We start from the raw sequence: 12155 nt of genomic DNA on the forward strand, positions 1-12155 counted from the left end.
TTAAAACATCATGAGACATCTATTATTTCTCCCTCTTTCTCTCTAGAGACAACAAAATACATAGACTTTACAATGAAATCAAGGTGCTCCTTGCCTCAAAGTGTGAAATCATAATTTGTTTGTATCAGCTATTGCTCCTTTATTTCAGAGGAACAAGGAAATAGCATTTAATCAGCATGTACTGAATCACTGATGAAAGGAACCACTGAGTAATCTGAGTTTATTACACTAGGACACATGCTAGATGCGAGAAAATGGCAAACGTTGTTATACCTAGGACTACCTATCTAAGACACCTGTCACCTTGGTACCTTAGGGATTGGGTTAGCCAGTTTGGGTTCCAATCACTAAGTAGTGGCTCATATGTATCCATTAACAAAATGCACTCATTCTGATTCACCAAGAAAACTCTCATGTGGGATGTGCGTGGGAATGTACCAGAATTGGGTGGTTAATGATCGTGATTCCAAAGCACTTCGCAAACCACATATATAGGAATAATGTTTTATACCACTAAAAAATACGATCACTTGTGAGGTGAAAAAACATGTCAATTGTTTAAATCTAGGGTAGGAAGTGAAAAACACCATCTCCAAACGAAACTTTCAGGAGGGAGGTAGAGGTTAGAGAGGCAGTATGTTCCTAGTTTGACCAGCATGCTTACCAACACTACTATTGTGAAAAGGGCCAGGGGAGCTTTTATGACCAGTCATTCATATCCTGAGTTGTATATCTCATCTGAAGACGGCTCCACCCCAGTACTATGCTTGATACTGACTCAGAAATGATATCTACTGAATCACTACCATGTCCTGTAGCATCTGGGGTTTCACATGTCTTCCATCTACATACTAATCAGGCCTGACACATCTTCTCTTGTGAGGTCTGAAGAGGTCACGCCTCCAGGGCTGTATAGATGCAGGATGAGTGTGCTGCCAGCACATCGGGGGTGAGGTGGGGTTTGATGGCAAACAGGCAGTTAATTTAGAAATTAAGGAAGGACTGGCTTCAATTCTGTGCTTGTACAGTGCCTTGCACCAGGGAGTTGGGGTTCTTAGAGGCTGCCTGAGTATAAATAATAATAATAATAAATAATGGGAAGTCACATCTATTCTTTTTCAATCTCATTTTTTCATTACAAGCAGTCATTGTTGACTGCTATCGCCATGGATTTTTCATTCACTAAATCTTAAAAGCCACCATTCTGTAGGACTGTGGAAGTAACAAAACATGGGATTCGATCAATAAAAATATTTAGTAAAGGCAAGTGCAAAGTACTACACTTAGGAAGGAAAAATCAAATGCACAACTACAAAATGGGGAATAATTGCCCAGGTGGTAGTACTGATGAAAAGGCTCTGGGGGTTATAGTTTATCACAAGTTGAACATAAGTCAACAATGTGATGCAGTGGCAAAAAAAAACTAATATCATTTTGGGGGTGTATTAACAGGAGTGTCGTATGTAAGACACAGGAGTAATTGTCCTATTCTGAGAGGCCTCAGCTCTAGTCCTGGGTCCAGTTCTGGGTGCCACACTTTAAGAAAGATATAGACAAATTAGAGAGAGTCCAGAGGAGAGCAATACGAATTATCAAAGGTTTAGAAAACCTGAGCTATGAGGATAGGTTAAAAAAACTGGGTATGTTTAATCTTGAGAAAAGAAGGACAAATGGGGACCTTATAATGGTCATCAAACATATGGAAGGGCTGTTATAAAGAGGACAGTGATCAATTGTTCTCCATGTCCACTGAAGGCAGAACAAGAAATAATGGTCTTATTATTAATCTGCAGCAAAGGAGATTTAGGTTAGATACTAGGAACAACTTTCTAACTATAAGGATAGTGAAGCACTGGACTGGGCTTCCAAGGGAGGTTGTGGAATCCCCATTGTTGTAGGTTTTAAAGAACAGATTGGGCAAACAGCTGTCAGGGATGGTCTAGGTTTACTTGATTCTGCCTCAGCACAGAGGGCTCAACTAGATGACCTCTCGAGGTCCCTTCCAGCCTGACAGCTCTGTGATTCTGTTATAAAAGGGTATGCACACACAAACACTTAGAGTTGCGGGAAGCAATTAACCCTTTTAAGATACACAGACTAGTGATAATTTGTAAAATATGTTTGTGTGAGTGCAGGAGACAAAATGGACTAAACTCATTACTGGGGTAACACCAGAGACTTCAATTAATTTTGCCTCTTTGGCACATTTGATGAATTCCATATTGGTGCACCTTATGGTGCTTCGGCACTTACACAGATTTTCTTACTAACTTACACCCAGTGTGTGACTTGCACTCCCATTTAACCTACAGACGAATGTAGCTCATTGTGTCAGAAGGCAGTGTGGTGTGCTATGAGAGCAGTTTCTGGTCTAAGAACTTCTGGGTTCTTTACCAGCTCTGCCACTAACTTGTGTGACTTCGAACAAGTCACTTAACCTCTCTTGCCCTTAGTTTCCCGGCCTGGAAAATGGGGATAATAGTAGCTAACAAGGCTGTTGTGAGACTTGCAAAGTGCATTGTGATCCTTGGGTGTTAGGTGCTAAAGAAGGGCAAAGTAGCATCATCCTGTTAGGACTGCTTAAAACATATGTTCCTCATAAGAACCCATAAGGTCCTTCATCCAAGACATTTGCATCTGCATCACCACATTATACTCCCAGGAAGAGCTGCAGTGGAGCCCGAATGGTAGAAATCACCAGAACACTTAACCCCTAGACAGCAAAAACCAAAGTGCCAAGTATGAAATGAGCGTTAACAACCAAACCATAATAGCGACCCATCCCTGCAGTCAGGCTGGCCTCTCTGGTTGCTTTTCTTTCATGCTTGGGTGAGTTGCAAACCTTCCCAGTAAATACCAGAGTCGTCATAATAAAAATGGGAAGAAAGTTATCTTTAAACTATAGTGGTTTATTTTCCAAATGCCTCTTTCAGATTCATTTAGACCAGAGGTGGGCAAATTTTTTGTCCCAAGGGCCACATCTGGGTATGGAAATTGTATGGCAGGCCATGAATGCTCATGAAATTGGAGTTGGAGTGCAGGAGAGGCTGAGGGCTCTGACTGGGGGTGCGGACTCTGGAGTGGGGCCAGAAATGAGAAGTTCAGGGTGTGGGAGGGGTCTCCGGGCTGGGGTAGGGGGTTGGGGTGTGGGGGGGGAGCTGAAGGCTCCTGCTGGAGGTGCGGGCTCTGGGGTGGGGCTGGTGATGAGGGGTTTGGGGTGCAGGAGGGTGCTCCAGGCTGGGATCAAGGGAATTGGTGGGTGTTGGGGGGAATCAGAGCTGGGGCAGGGGGTTGGGGCCCGGGTGGGGGTCAGGAGTGCAGGCTCCTGGCGGTGCGTACCTCAAGCAGCTCCCGGAAGCAGCGGCATGTCCCCCTTCCAGCTCCTATGCGGAGGCACAGCCAGGCGGGTCTGCACTCTGCCCTGTCCACAGGTTCTGCCCTTGCAGCTCCCATTAGCTGCAGTTCCCAGCCAATGGGAGCTGCAGGGGTGGCGCTTGGGGCGCAGGCAGCGTGCAGAGCCCCCTGGCTGCCCCTACATGTAGGAGCCAGAGAGGGGACATGTCGTTGCTTCTTGGAGCTGTGCGGAGCTGTGGCATATGCTGAGTGCCCCCTGAACCCGCTCCCCAGCTGGAGCACAGGAGCAAGCCCCAGACCTTGCTCCCCAGCGGGAGCTCGAGGGCTGGATAAAATCGGCTGCCAGGCCAGATGTGGCCCGCAGAGCGTAGTTTGCCCACCCCTGATTTAGACCATTGTCAAGAAGAGCCACAATTCCTGAAGTGTGCAGACATGGGTGTGTTGAGAAGACAGAGTTATTACAACATGCACATTAAATCTGATCTCTCTGATAGAGTTGGAGTGATAGAGTTTCTCTCTCGGATTGTCTTTAGTTCCATTCAGAATTAAAAGGAAAGCACCTCAGTCTATTTCAGTATAACAGTTGTTGGGCCTAATACTGCTCATTTTCACCCATGTACATTCAGAATAACTCCCACAAAGTCAATAGAGTTAAGCTGGATTTACACCAAAGTAGCTGAGCAAAATTTGGCCTGTTGTTTGCATTGTTGGTAGTTGAGTTAATGTAGTCAGTTGTATTTGTATATTCAGGTCTTCTAGTATAAGACGTATGGGTGGGATTTTTCAAAAGCACTCAATGTTAGACTAACTCTGCTCCCACTGAAGTCAAAAGGAGGGGGAGGGGATTTATCAGTGGGAGCAATTGGGCCAACACTGAGTTATTCTGTAAATCCCACCCTACAACTTTCAAAGGGGGAGAGGAAAGTGAAATCTGGGCCCCATTAAAGTCAATGGAAAAACTTCGGTTGACTTTAGTGGGGCCAAGCTTTTACCCAATGGCTTTATACCTGCCAAGGAGGACCTGAGTTTTGTGCTTATCGGATATTGACATGAGGAACACCCCCAAACAGATCAGAGAGTATTATTCATGGCTCTGTTTAGATATTTATGATTTTGTCAGCTATTGCAGGGACAGTACAGAATCTTGAACTCGGGTCTTATAGATTCATAGATTGCAAGACCAGAAGGGACCTTTGTCTGACCTCCTGTATATAACACAGGCTATAGAACTTCCCCAAAATAATTCTAGAGCAGATCTTTTAGAAAAATATCCACTCTTGATTTTAAAATTGCCAGTTCTGTGATGAAAAGCTTGTCTCGTTCACCAACAGAAGTTAAATGAGATCTTATTGGCATGACAAACTATACAAATGCTGCCAAAGTGTAAGGAAAATACAGACCCTCATGTATTTGTCAGAGTTAGGTATGACTCAGTAGGAACAGGGTTATACACTGTATCATCTGGTGATTAGGCCATTACCCCAGGACTGGGACACTCAGGTTCAAGTCCTTACTCTGGCCTGTGTGACCTTGGGCAAATCATTTAGCCTCTCTGTGCCTCAGTTACCCAGCTGTAAAATAGGGATAGCAGGGGTGCTGTGAGAATAAATACGGTAAAGATTGTGAAGCACTTTGAGACTTTCTGATGAAAAATGCTATATGAGAGGTAGGTATTATTAACCTGTGTCCATTTACTGTTACAAAACAACATAAACTGCCAACCCCCCTGCTAGACTGGAGATGGGGCAAAGTTAGAAATGAGCTTCCAAGTTTTCCAAATGTGAATGATTTTCTAGCCCATGGTTTTTTAGAGTCCATGCAGCTATAGCAGGGAGAAGGAAGCATAATGACTTCTTTATTGGATGAAATAAAATTGATAATGCATATCTGATTGTGAGCCAGTATTTGGTGATCAGAGATGGATGAGGCGTGATTGTCTGTGTACAGTACTGATGTCATTCATTTAATGGCTCTAATAAAAAATGAAAGCTGTGGAGCCAACTCATAACTTTCAAAGGGCTAAAAATCCAGAAATAGCACCTTCATCAATGACCACCGTTAAAGACTACGGCCCAGATTCATCCTGAGTGCAACTCCACTGGCTTCCATGAAGTTACTGGGAGTGGACTTGGCTCTCAGAGTCTGATTAGTTAAAAACGGATTCATCTTACGTACACATGTAATTTTTGTGCGCTCTGCTCAGGAAAAGATCAGAATTCCCTTCTCACATGCCAGGAACACTTTGTCACTGACTCGTAGCCTTTGCAGAACATGAGAGAGTTTCGGAATAGGAGGAGGCATGCCGCACAGCATGCCAGTCCTCTTACAGTTCACTGCATCTCACTCCCCCTTTTCGCTTTTTCACCAAATCCCTCACCCTCCTTCTCCCAACCACAGCCTGGCTGTCTCTGGAGTTTTCTCTCAGCTACAGGAAAGGATTGTTACTTTGGCAACATTAGAAAGAACAAACTCCAACAAGAGAAGCAGTCACTAAAGTGAAATCTGTTTCCTGCTCTGATGCAAATGCATCAGTACTCATGTAAGGACTGGTAAATCCTGTATGAATAAACAGGGTGCACAATAGAGTCAGACACATGCTGCATAAGGAGCAGGCATCCCTGGACCAAATTCACAGCAGTAATCATGTACCTGCCTTTGCACTGCTTCCGGTGAAAAGCAACATGCCCACAGTGGCATGGACAGCCCTGAATGAGAGTGCCTCAAGACAAGTGGCTGTGACTGTCCGGCCTTCTTTGGGCTGGCAAGTAACAAACAGGCTAAGTAGTATTGGCAGCTAATGGAGACTCTCCTTTCATCCAAATGCTAGAAGGCAGTGGTTTTGGAGCAGAAAGCCTGTTCATGAGGCTGCATGTTTGCAGTGTAGCTGGGTGCTGTGGTGTCTGTGCGCCTGGCTACATATTCCTTTTAATAATAAAAACACAGCAGGCAAAATATACAGGAATGAAATATTTTGTATGACAAAAGATAGGTCTGAATTTGCTTCCAAGTAGCTGCTCACACAACAGAAAATGTGAACTGAGAGGCCTAGGCCAGATCCTCAGGCAGGGGATATCAGTGTAGCTCCATTGAGGAGTTATACACCAATTTACAGCAGCTGAGGATCTTAGGGAAAATGGTGCCCTTGCCCATCTTTGGCACCCCTTAAGTGCTACTCCCGCAGCAGCAGAGCAGCAGCAGGTGGAGTGGCTGCAGAGCTGCAGGTGTCATGCTGCCTGGCTCCTGCCCTTTAGCCCCCAGGTGGGCACAGCCCTTCTGCAGCCTCTTGACCACGGTGCCCTGCCCCTGAGCACGGCTCCCTGGGCAGTGCCCATGTCACCCACCTGTAAGGCCAGGCCTGCCTGACCCATAGTTCTAGAGGAGCTAAATGATGACTGGGCAGAAAACGTCAGGTCTGCCTGGTTTTTCTGGATCAGGAGGATGGTAACAATGGGCTTAAATTGCAGCAAGGGCGGTTTAGATTAGACTTTAGGGAAAACTTCCTAACTGTCAGGGTGGTTAAGCCCTGGAATAAATTGCCCAGGGAGGTTGTGGAATCTCCATCATTGGACTAGGAGACTTCTCGAGATCCCTTCCAGTCCTACGATTCTATGACTCTGTAAGGTTGAAAGAATGCAAACGAATAGACTTTGCAAACTAAACAAATGCTAGGCTCTTTCCCATCCCCCACTCCCCAGGAAGAAATGACAAATCAGAAGTTATAATTTAGCCAGATAGCTGCTTGTATAGGGAGACAGGCAGCCTGTCTCAATTGTTTTAAGATGTGATGTAAAAATGATGAATAGATAGATAGCTCGATATGTGCTATGCTGTGATTATCTATCTATCTATCTATCTAATCACTTTGCAACTATTAACTAATTAGTCCGGGACTGTCCTGCACCAAAGCAATGCCGTGCATCCAAAGTCAGTAAGCATTTGGGCCTTTGAAATCTCCTGGGCATCCTTAGGCTGGGATGATATTTGCTAGTGAATTGAAGGAGGCAGGATTGGAGTCTAGGTTTTGCATTATTAATGATTAATAATGTATTACCCCTTTGTGGACACAAGCAGGTTTTGCACTGCAAGGACACATGGACTGCACTGATGGGGGGGTTGTGAGTGTGTATGTGTAAGAGAGGGAGAAGTGTGTGTGTGCGTGGGGGGGGGGTCATCCTTGTCTAATTACAAGTCAACATCCTTTCTGCAAAAGATAGATAACAAAAGCAGGAATTTCATCTACAGCAGCTAGATCAAAGCCCATTTAGCCCCGGGCTCAGGACTAATGTTGCTGAAAATCGCAGCATTGAGCCCTGCTTTCGGTTCCTGTGTACTGCGAGTCACGGACGCCCTAAGTTCCGTGAGTGTGCGTGCAGGGCTCCTTCGCGGGCATTGATGGGGCGGCTGGGGTTTGATTTCTCGCCCCTGCCCTTCTGCTGCCACAGAACAGCTGATGGTGCTGTCACCCAGCAGGCAGCGCCGGGCTCTGGGGACGGAGCGCGGGATGGGTGAAGCGGCAGGAGGAGCAGCTGGGGGGCTGCTGCCCCCCAGCCGGCTCTGAGATGCTTTACTCACTTGCAGCGGGGGGGCGGGTAGGGGCGGGGAGCCAGCGGGAGATGCTAGTCAATTTCCACGCGGTTACCTTGGCTGGGGGCGGGGACTCTGGCTTGGCCGGGCCGGGCCGCCCCCTCGGTGGCTATATACAAGGGGGGAAGCGAGACCCCCAAGCATCAGAGCCTCCCAAACTCCGGCAACTCTTCCAAGGGGACCTAACCTCAGCCCTCGGCCCCTGCTGCTCTGCAGGCTTCGGCCAGCTCCCGCCCGGGGCCAGCGGACCCCCGGTCCCCCCTCAGCTAGCTAGTGACGGGATTTGTCTGTCCTCGGCCCGCTGAAGCCCTGCCACGTTTGTTCTGCGCTCGCCATGAATTTGAGGCACGCGTCCGGGGGCGCATGGAAACCCCTGGGCTTGCTGGGGCTGATGCTGCTGGTCCATCCGGTCGGAGCCTGGTACAAGCATGTGGCCAGCCCCCGGTACCACACGGTGGGCCGAGCTTCGGGGCTGCTGATGGGGATCCGGCGCTCCCCGTACCTGTGGCGCCGGGACTTGGGGGATGAGCCGGGAGAGAGCCCGGGCTCGCCCCCCACCTCTGTAAACAGGGCGCCCAGGTTGCTGCACAGCCGCAGGCAAGACCTCAGAGCCGCCGGGCCGCGGACCCAGGCATCCGGGGTGCCAGCCCCCCGCCCCGCCCGAGGCGAGCTCCGAGGGAGAGAACCCGCGGCGCTCACACGCCTGGGCCTGCGGGACTTAATAGCCAGGCGAACAATCGCTCAGCACCGGGCCCCCCCGCAGACAGGTGCCAGCCTCCTCCCGCAGCCAGCCCGAGCGCTGCCCGCCCGGCGGGGTCCCTGGAGCCGAGCGGGGACCCGGGAGAAGAAGAAGACGAAGCTCCTGGAGAGGGCGAGGAAGCAGCAGCAGCAGCGGGGCAGCGAGGAGGGGATCGGGGACTTAAGGTAAATCTCACCCAGTAAGTATGAGCCGCCTCGCTACCCGCGGGGAGAGAGAAACAAGCCCTCGCGTGGCTGCAGGGCGGCCAGCGGCACGTTGCGGTGTTAATGGCACGATGGGGATAACAGAGGGGGGTACTGAGGCACAGCAGCCCTTCCGGGCTCCGCAGCCCTGGTATGTTTCCTGATCAGTTCCCGCTCCTCTCCTGCAGACTCAGCCATGCTCTGAGGCCTGACCCTAAGCCCCGGGCATCCTTTGCACTGATTTCAGTGGGCTGGGGATCAGGCCCGTGCAGGAGATTGTTTTATTCCAAATGGTTTAAAGCTGTGACCTGGTGAGATTTTCCTGGCCAGGCAGAAGCAGCAGCAGCAGCAGTTCCGCTGTTTGCTGTAAATCCACATGAGAAGGAAAATCAGCGAATTTACTGATCACAGCAAAGCTTTGGCGGTGCCAGGACATTCTTGAAACTAGCGATTCAACCGGAGACTGAGATGAATATTTTTGTGTCTCAGCTCTGAGCTGAACAATGGAATGTTCTTGGTTACCTCTTGGTAGGTGGCTGCTTGCTTCTGGTTTGGTGGGTGGGGAGGGATATACCGGAGATCAAGGCTGTTTGGAAGGAAGCACACACCGAATCGAGTTGTAGACACCAAGATTTCCGAGCAGTGCTGAGAGCTCAGGATTCTTGAACGATGCGCTGTTGTCAGGGTGTTTGGCAGCCAGAAGGAACGATGACCCGTTCAGGTGCTTCCCATCACTTCCCGTGAATTATTCCCCCGGGATCTGGCAGTGCAGCTGCACCGAGCCTGTCTGGGTGTGTATGGGAAAGCCGCGAAAAAGCCGCAGGCAGGACTGTCCCGTTCTTTCTCAAGGCTCGGGAGCTTAAATTGAACACTCAAGAGATGGTGGGTTTTGGTCCCACTTGATGCTTCGCTAAAGCTAATGCAAAAAGCCAAAGCCCGTCTCTGCTGTTGCTGACATGTTTGACTTTATGCACAGAAGTTGCAGTCAAACAGTCAAGTAAAACGAGGTGCTTATACAAACAGGGGTGTGGATTCTGCCCAGTCTTTCCCGTCTCCAGCTAACGTGTTCCTTTTGCAGCTGACCTTACACTTATGCTCATGGATGTTATTTAACCAAGTTCACTGGGGTCCTTGTTACCCTTTAAAAATAATCACAGGACTTGCTTTGCATGACAGTATATGCTGTGGATGAGGTTTCTGAACTTTAGTTTGGCTGCTTAACCTGCAACATCTGGTTCATGATGCTGTTTCTCTCACCACTTAGATACTTACATTTGAAAAGGTTTGGGCTTCATTTTAAAAGCACAGAAAGGAACTAGATACCTTCTGCAATGCAGGCTCCGCCTAGTCCAAGGGTGCATCTCTCACTGATTCTCAGAGCAGCAGTCCCACCCCATTTGAATGGCCAGCTCCTTAGCTAGTGTAAAACAGAGTAGCTCCATGGACTTCAAAGGAGCCACAGCCCATTGGAGGACGTGGATCTAAATTTCTGCCCTCCGGGTTCATTCCTTCCATTAAAGCCCAGCTTTTAACTTGGACTATAGTAATACCAAAGCAACAATCAATCAGCTGCATGGGCAGGGGGGTTGCTTTCAAATATTAAATACCTTTTCCTCACATTTATGGTGGGATCTAACTGTCTTCCCTGGAGACTCCCTCTGAAGTCTGTGAGAGTTTGGTGGGTGTAGAATTTGTTCCCAAAGTGCTCTGCCAATTTGCCTTCCTCCCTTCCCTACAAATAATTGGGGGAGCCCTATTTTTGAGCCAGGTTTGATTAAGAGGTTTAAAGTTACAAGGCTAAAAAGTACAAACAGACGTCGCTTCAGCCTTTAACTGCACCTATGCTATCCCATTCATTTCACTGCAATTGGCTTGGGTGTAACTGAGGACAGAATTTACATGTGTGTGCTAAGGTTGTAATTCTGCTTCTTCTCTGTGAGTATGTTTCAGTGGGAGGGTGAGATTTGTGTGCATGTATGTTACAGATGAGTCCAAGCCACAATCAAGAGGGTCAGGTTTAGAGCACCCTGATATTTGGGAGTGTTTGGATCTGGGGTTTTGGTTTGTATACATGATAACTTATAACAGAAGCAAGCAAGTCTGTAATAAATGTAACTCAAATTCTGATCCCATTGACATGCATAGCTGAACTTCCATTGATGCTGATATTTTGCCCATATACACTGCCATTTCATAGAGGATCTCAAAGCACTTTAAAAAGACTAAGTATCATTATCCCCATATTACAGTGCTGGAAACTGAGATATGGTTAAGGGGAGTGATTTGCCCAGATCAACATATCTGAGCACTGGCACAACTGAGACATATCAGTCAGACCTAAGAAAAACACATGCTTTCTTTTTCTCCCTACAGTCTTTCTGAATCTGAGATATAGTTCCTGATCTGCTGAGCTCATCCAACAGAGACATTTGAAGAGCAATGGTCGCCTGACTTGGAAACTGTTTCCTGTAGCGGATGGGGGAGATATTCAAAGCTGGTTCTCCTGACACTCTGATTTCTATGAAAACATATAGACAATTGCCATTTAAAAAAAAATCTCTTTGGTTTTATACCAACTGTGCAAACACAGTGATAAATTCCTGTTGTTTTCAAGTTGACCTAGTGCTATAACCATGGAGAAAAAGAGAAGATATTTATTTTCTTTATTTTTTAGATCTCTGTAATAGCTTCTTAGCAATATCACAACAATATGTACTGTTTGCTTTCTAGGAACCTGCACTTATTAAAATTGAATGAATCAAAGGAAATGTTTGCTTCTTTGTGTTACACGTTTTTATCAAGACCTGAACTGGGACAGAATTGGGAGAGAAAATTCAGTAGTTTGATTTCTCCCAGATTTTTCTGATGTGATGTTTCAACTCTTTGGAATATTTTCCTCCACATCTTTACCATGAATCTATTTTATGACCCATTATATATTTACTATCATGCTAAGAATCCACTAAAATAATAAATACCGGTAAGTGTATAGAAATCTTTACTGGATTTGGTTGAGTGAAGACACTGTAAGTTCCTACCTTTTTAATGTTTATTTTTGGGTTTGGACCTTGATTCGTTTAAACCAGAGCTGAGCTGAGTTGTGGTTTTGGGATCCAGATGAAGCTGGGGTTGGCGGATTTTGGGTCCGAGAATAAATGAGGGTCAGGGTCTGGGTATGCATTCAAAGGTGTTGAAATCTCATCAGTTGTTCTTGGCAGATTTTGATCCCAAATCATAGAATCATAGACATTAGCACTGAAAGAGACCTCACAGGG

General features: G+C 47.1%; 1 protein-coding gene across 1 annotated transcript; it reads left to right on the top strand.

The window, feature by feature from the left end:
- The first annotated feature begins 8100 nt into the window (after positions 1-8100).
- Positions 8101-11581, top strand: NPW (neuropeptide W). The gene is made up of 2 exons (XM_044978801.1): positions 8101-8862; positions 11254-11581. Exons 1-2 carry the CDS (start codon positions 8273-8275, stop codon positions 11273-11275), a joined length of 612 nt encoding a protein of 203 aa, XP_044834736.1. The 5' UTR covers positions 8101-8272; the 3' UTR covers positions 11276-11581.
- Positions 11582-12155: the final 574 nt, after the last annotated feature.

This window comes from Mauremys mutica, chromosome 11 (assembly GCF_020497125.1).
Source record: "Mauremys mutica isolate MM-2020 ecotype Southern chromosome 11, ASM2049712v1, whole genome shotgun sequence".
Taxonomy (NCBI): domain Eukaryota; kingdom Metazoa; phylum Chordata; order Testudines; family Geoemydidae; genus Mauremys; species Mauremys mutica.

Coding starts and splice junctions, on each gene's coding strand:
- NPW (XM_044978801.1), top strand. CDS start 8,273: ATGAATTTGAGGCACGCGTCCGGGGGCGCATGGAAACCCCTGGGCTTG. Junction 8,863..11,253: donor GAGGGGATCGGGGACTTAAG/GTAAATCTCACC, acceptor TTCTCCCTACAG/TCTTTCTGAATCTGAGATAT.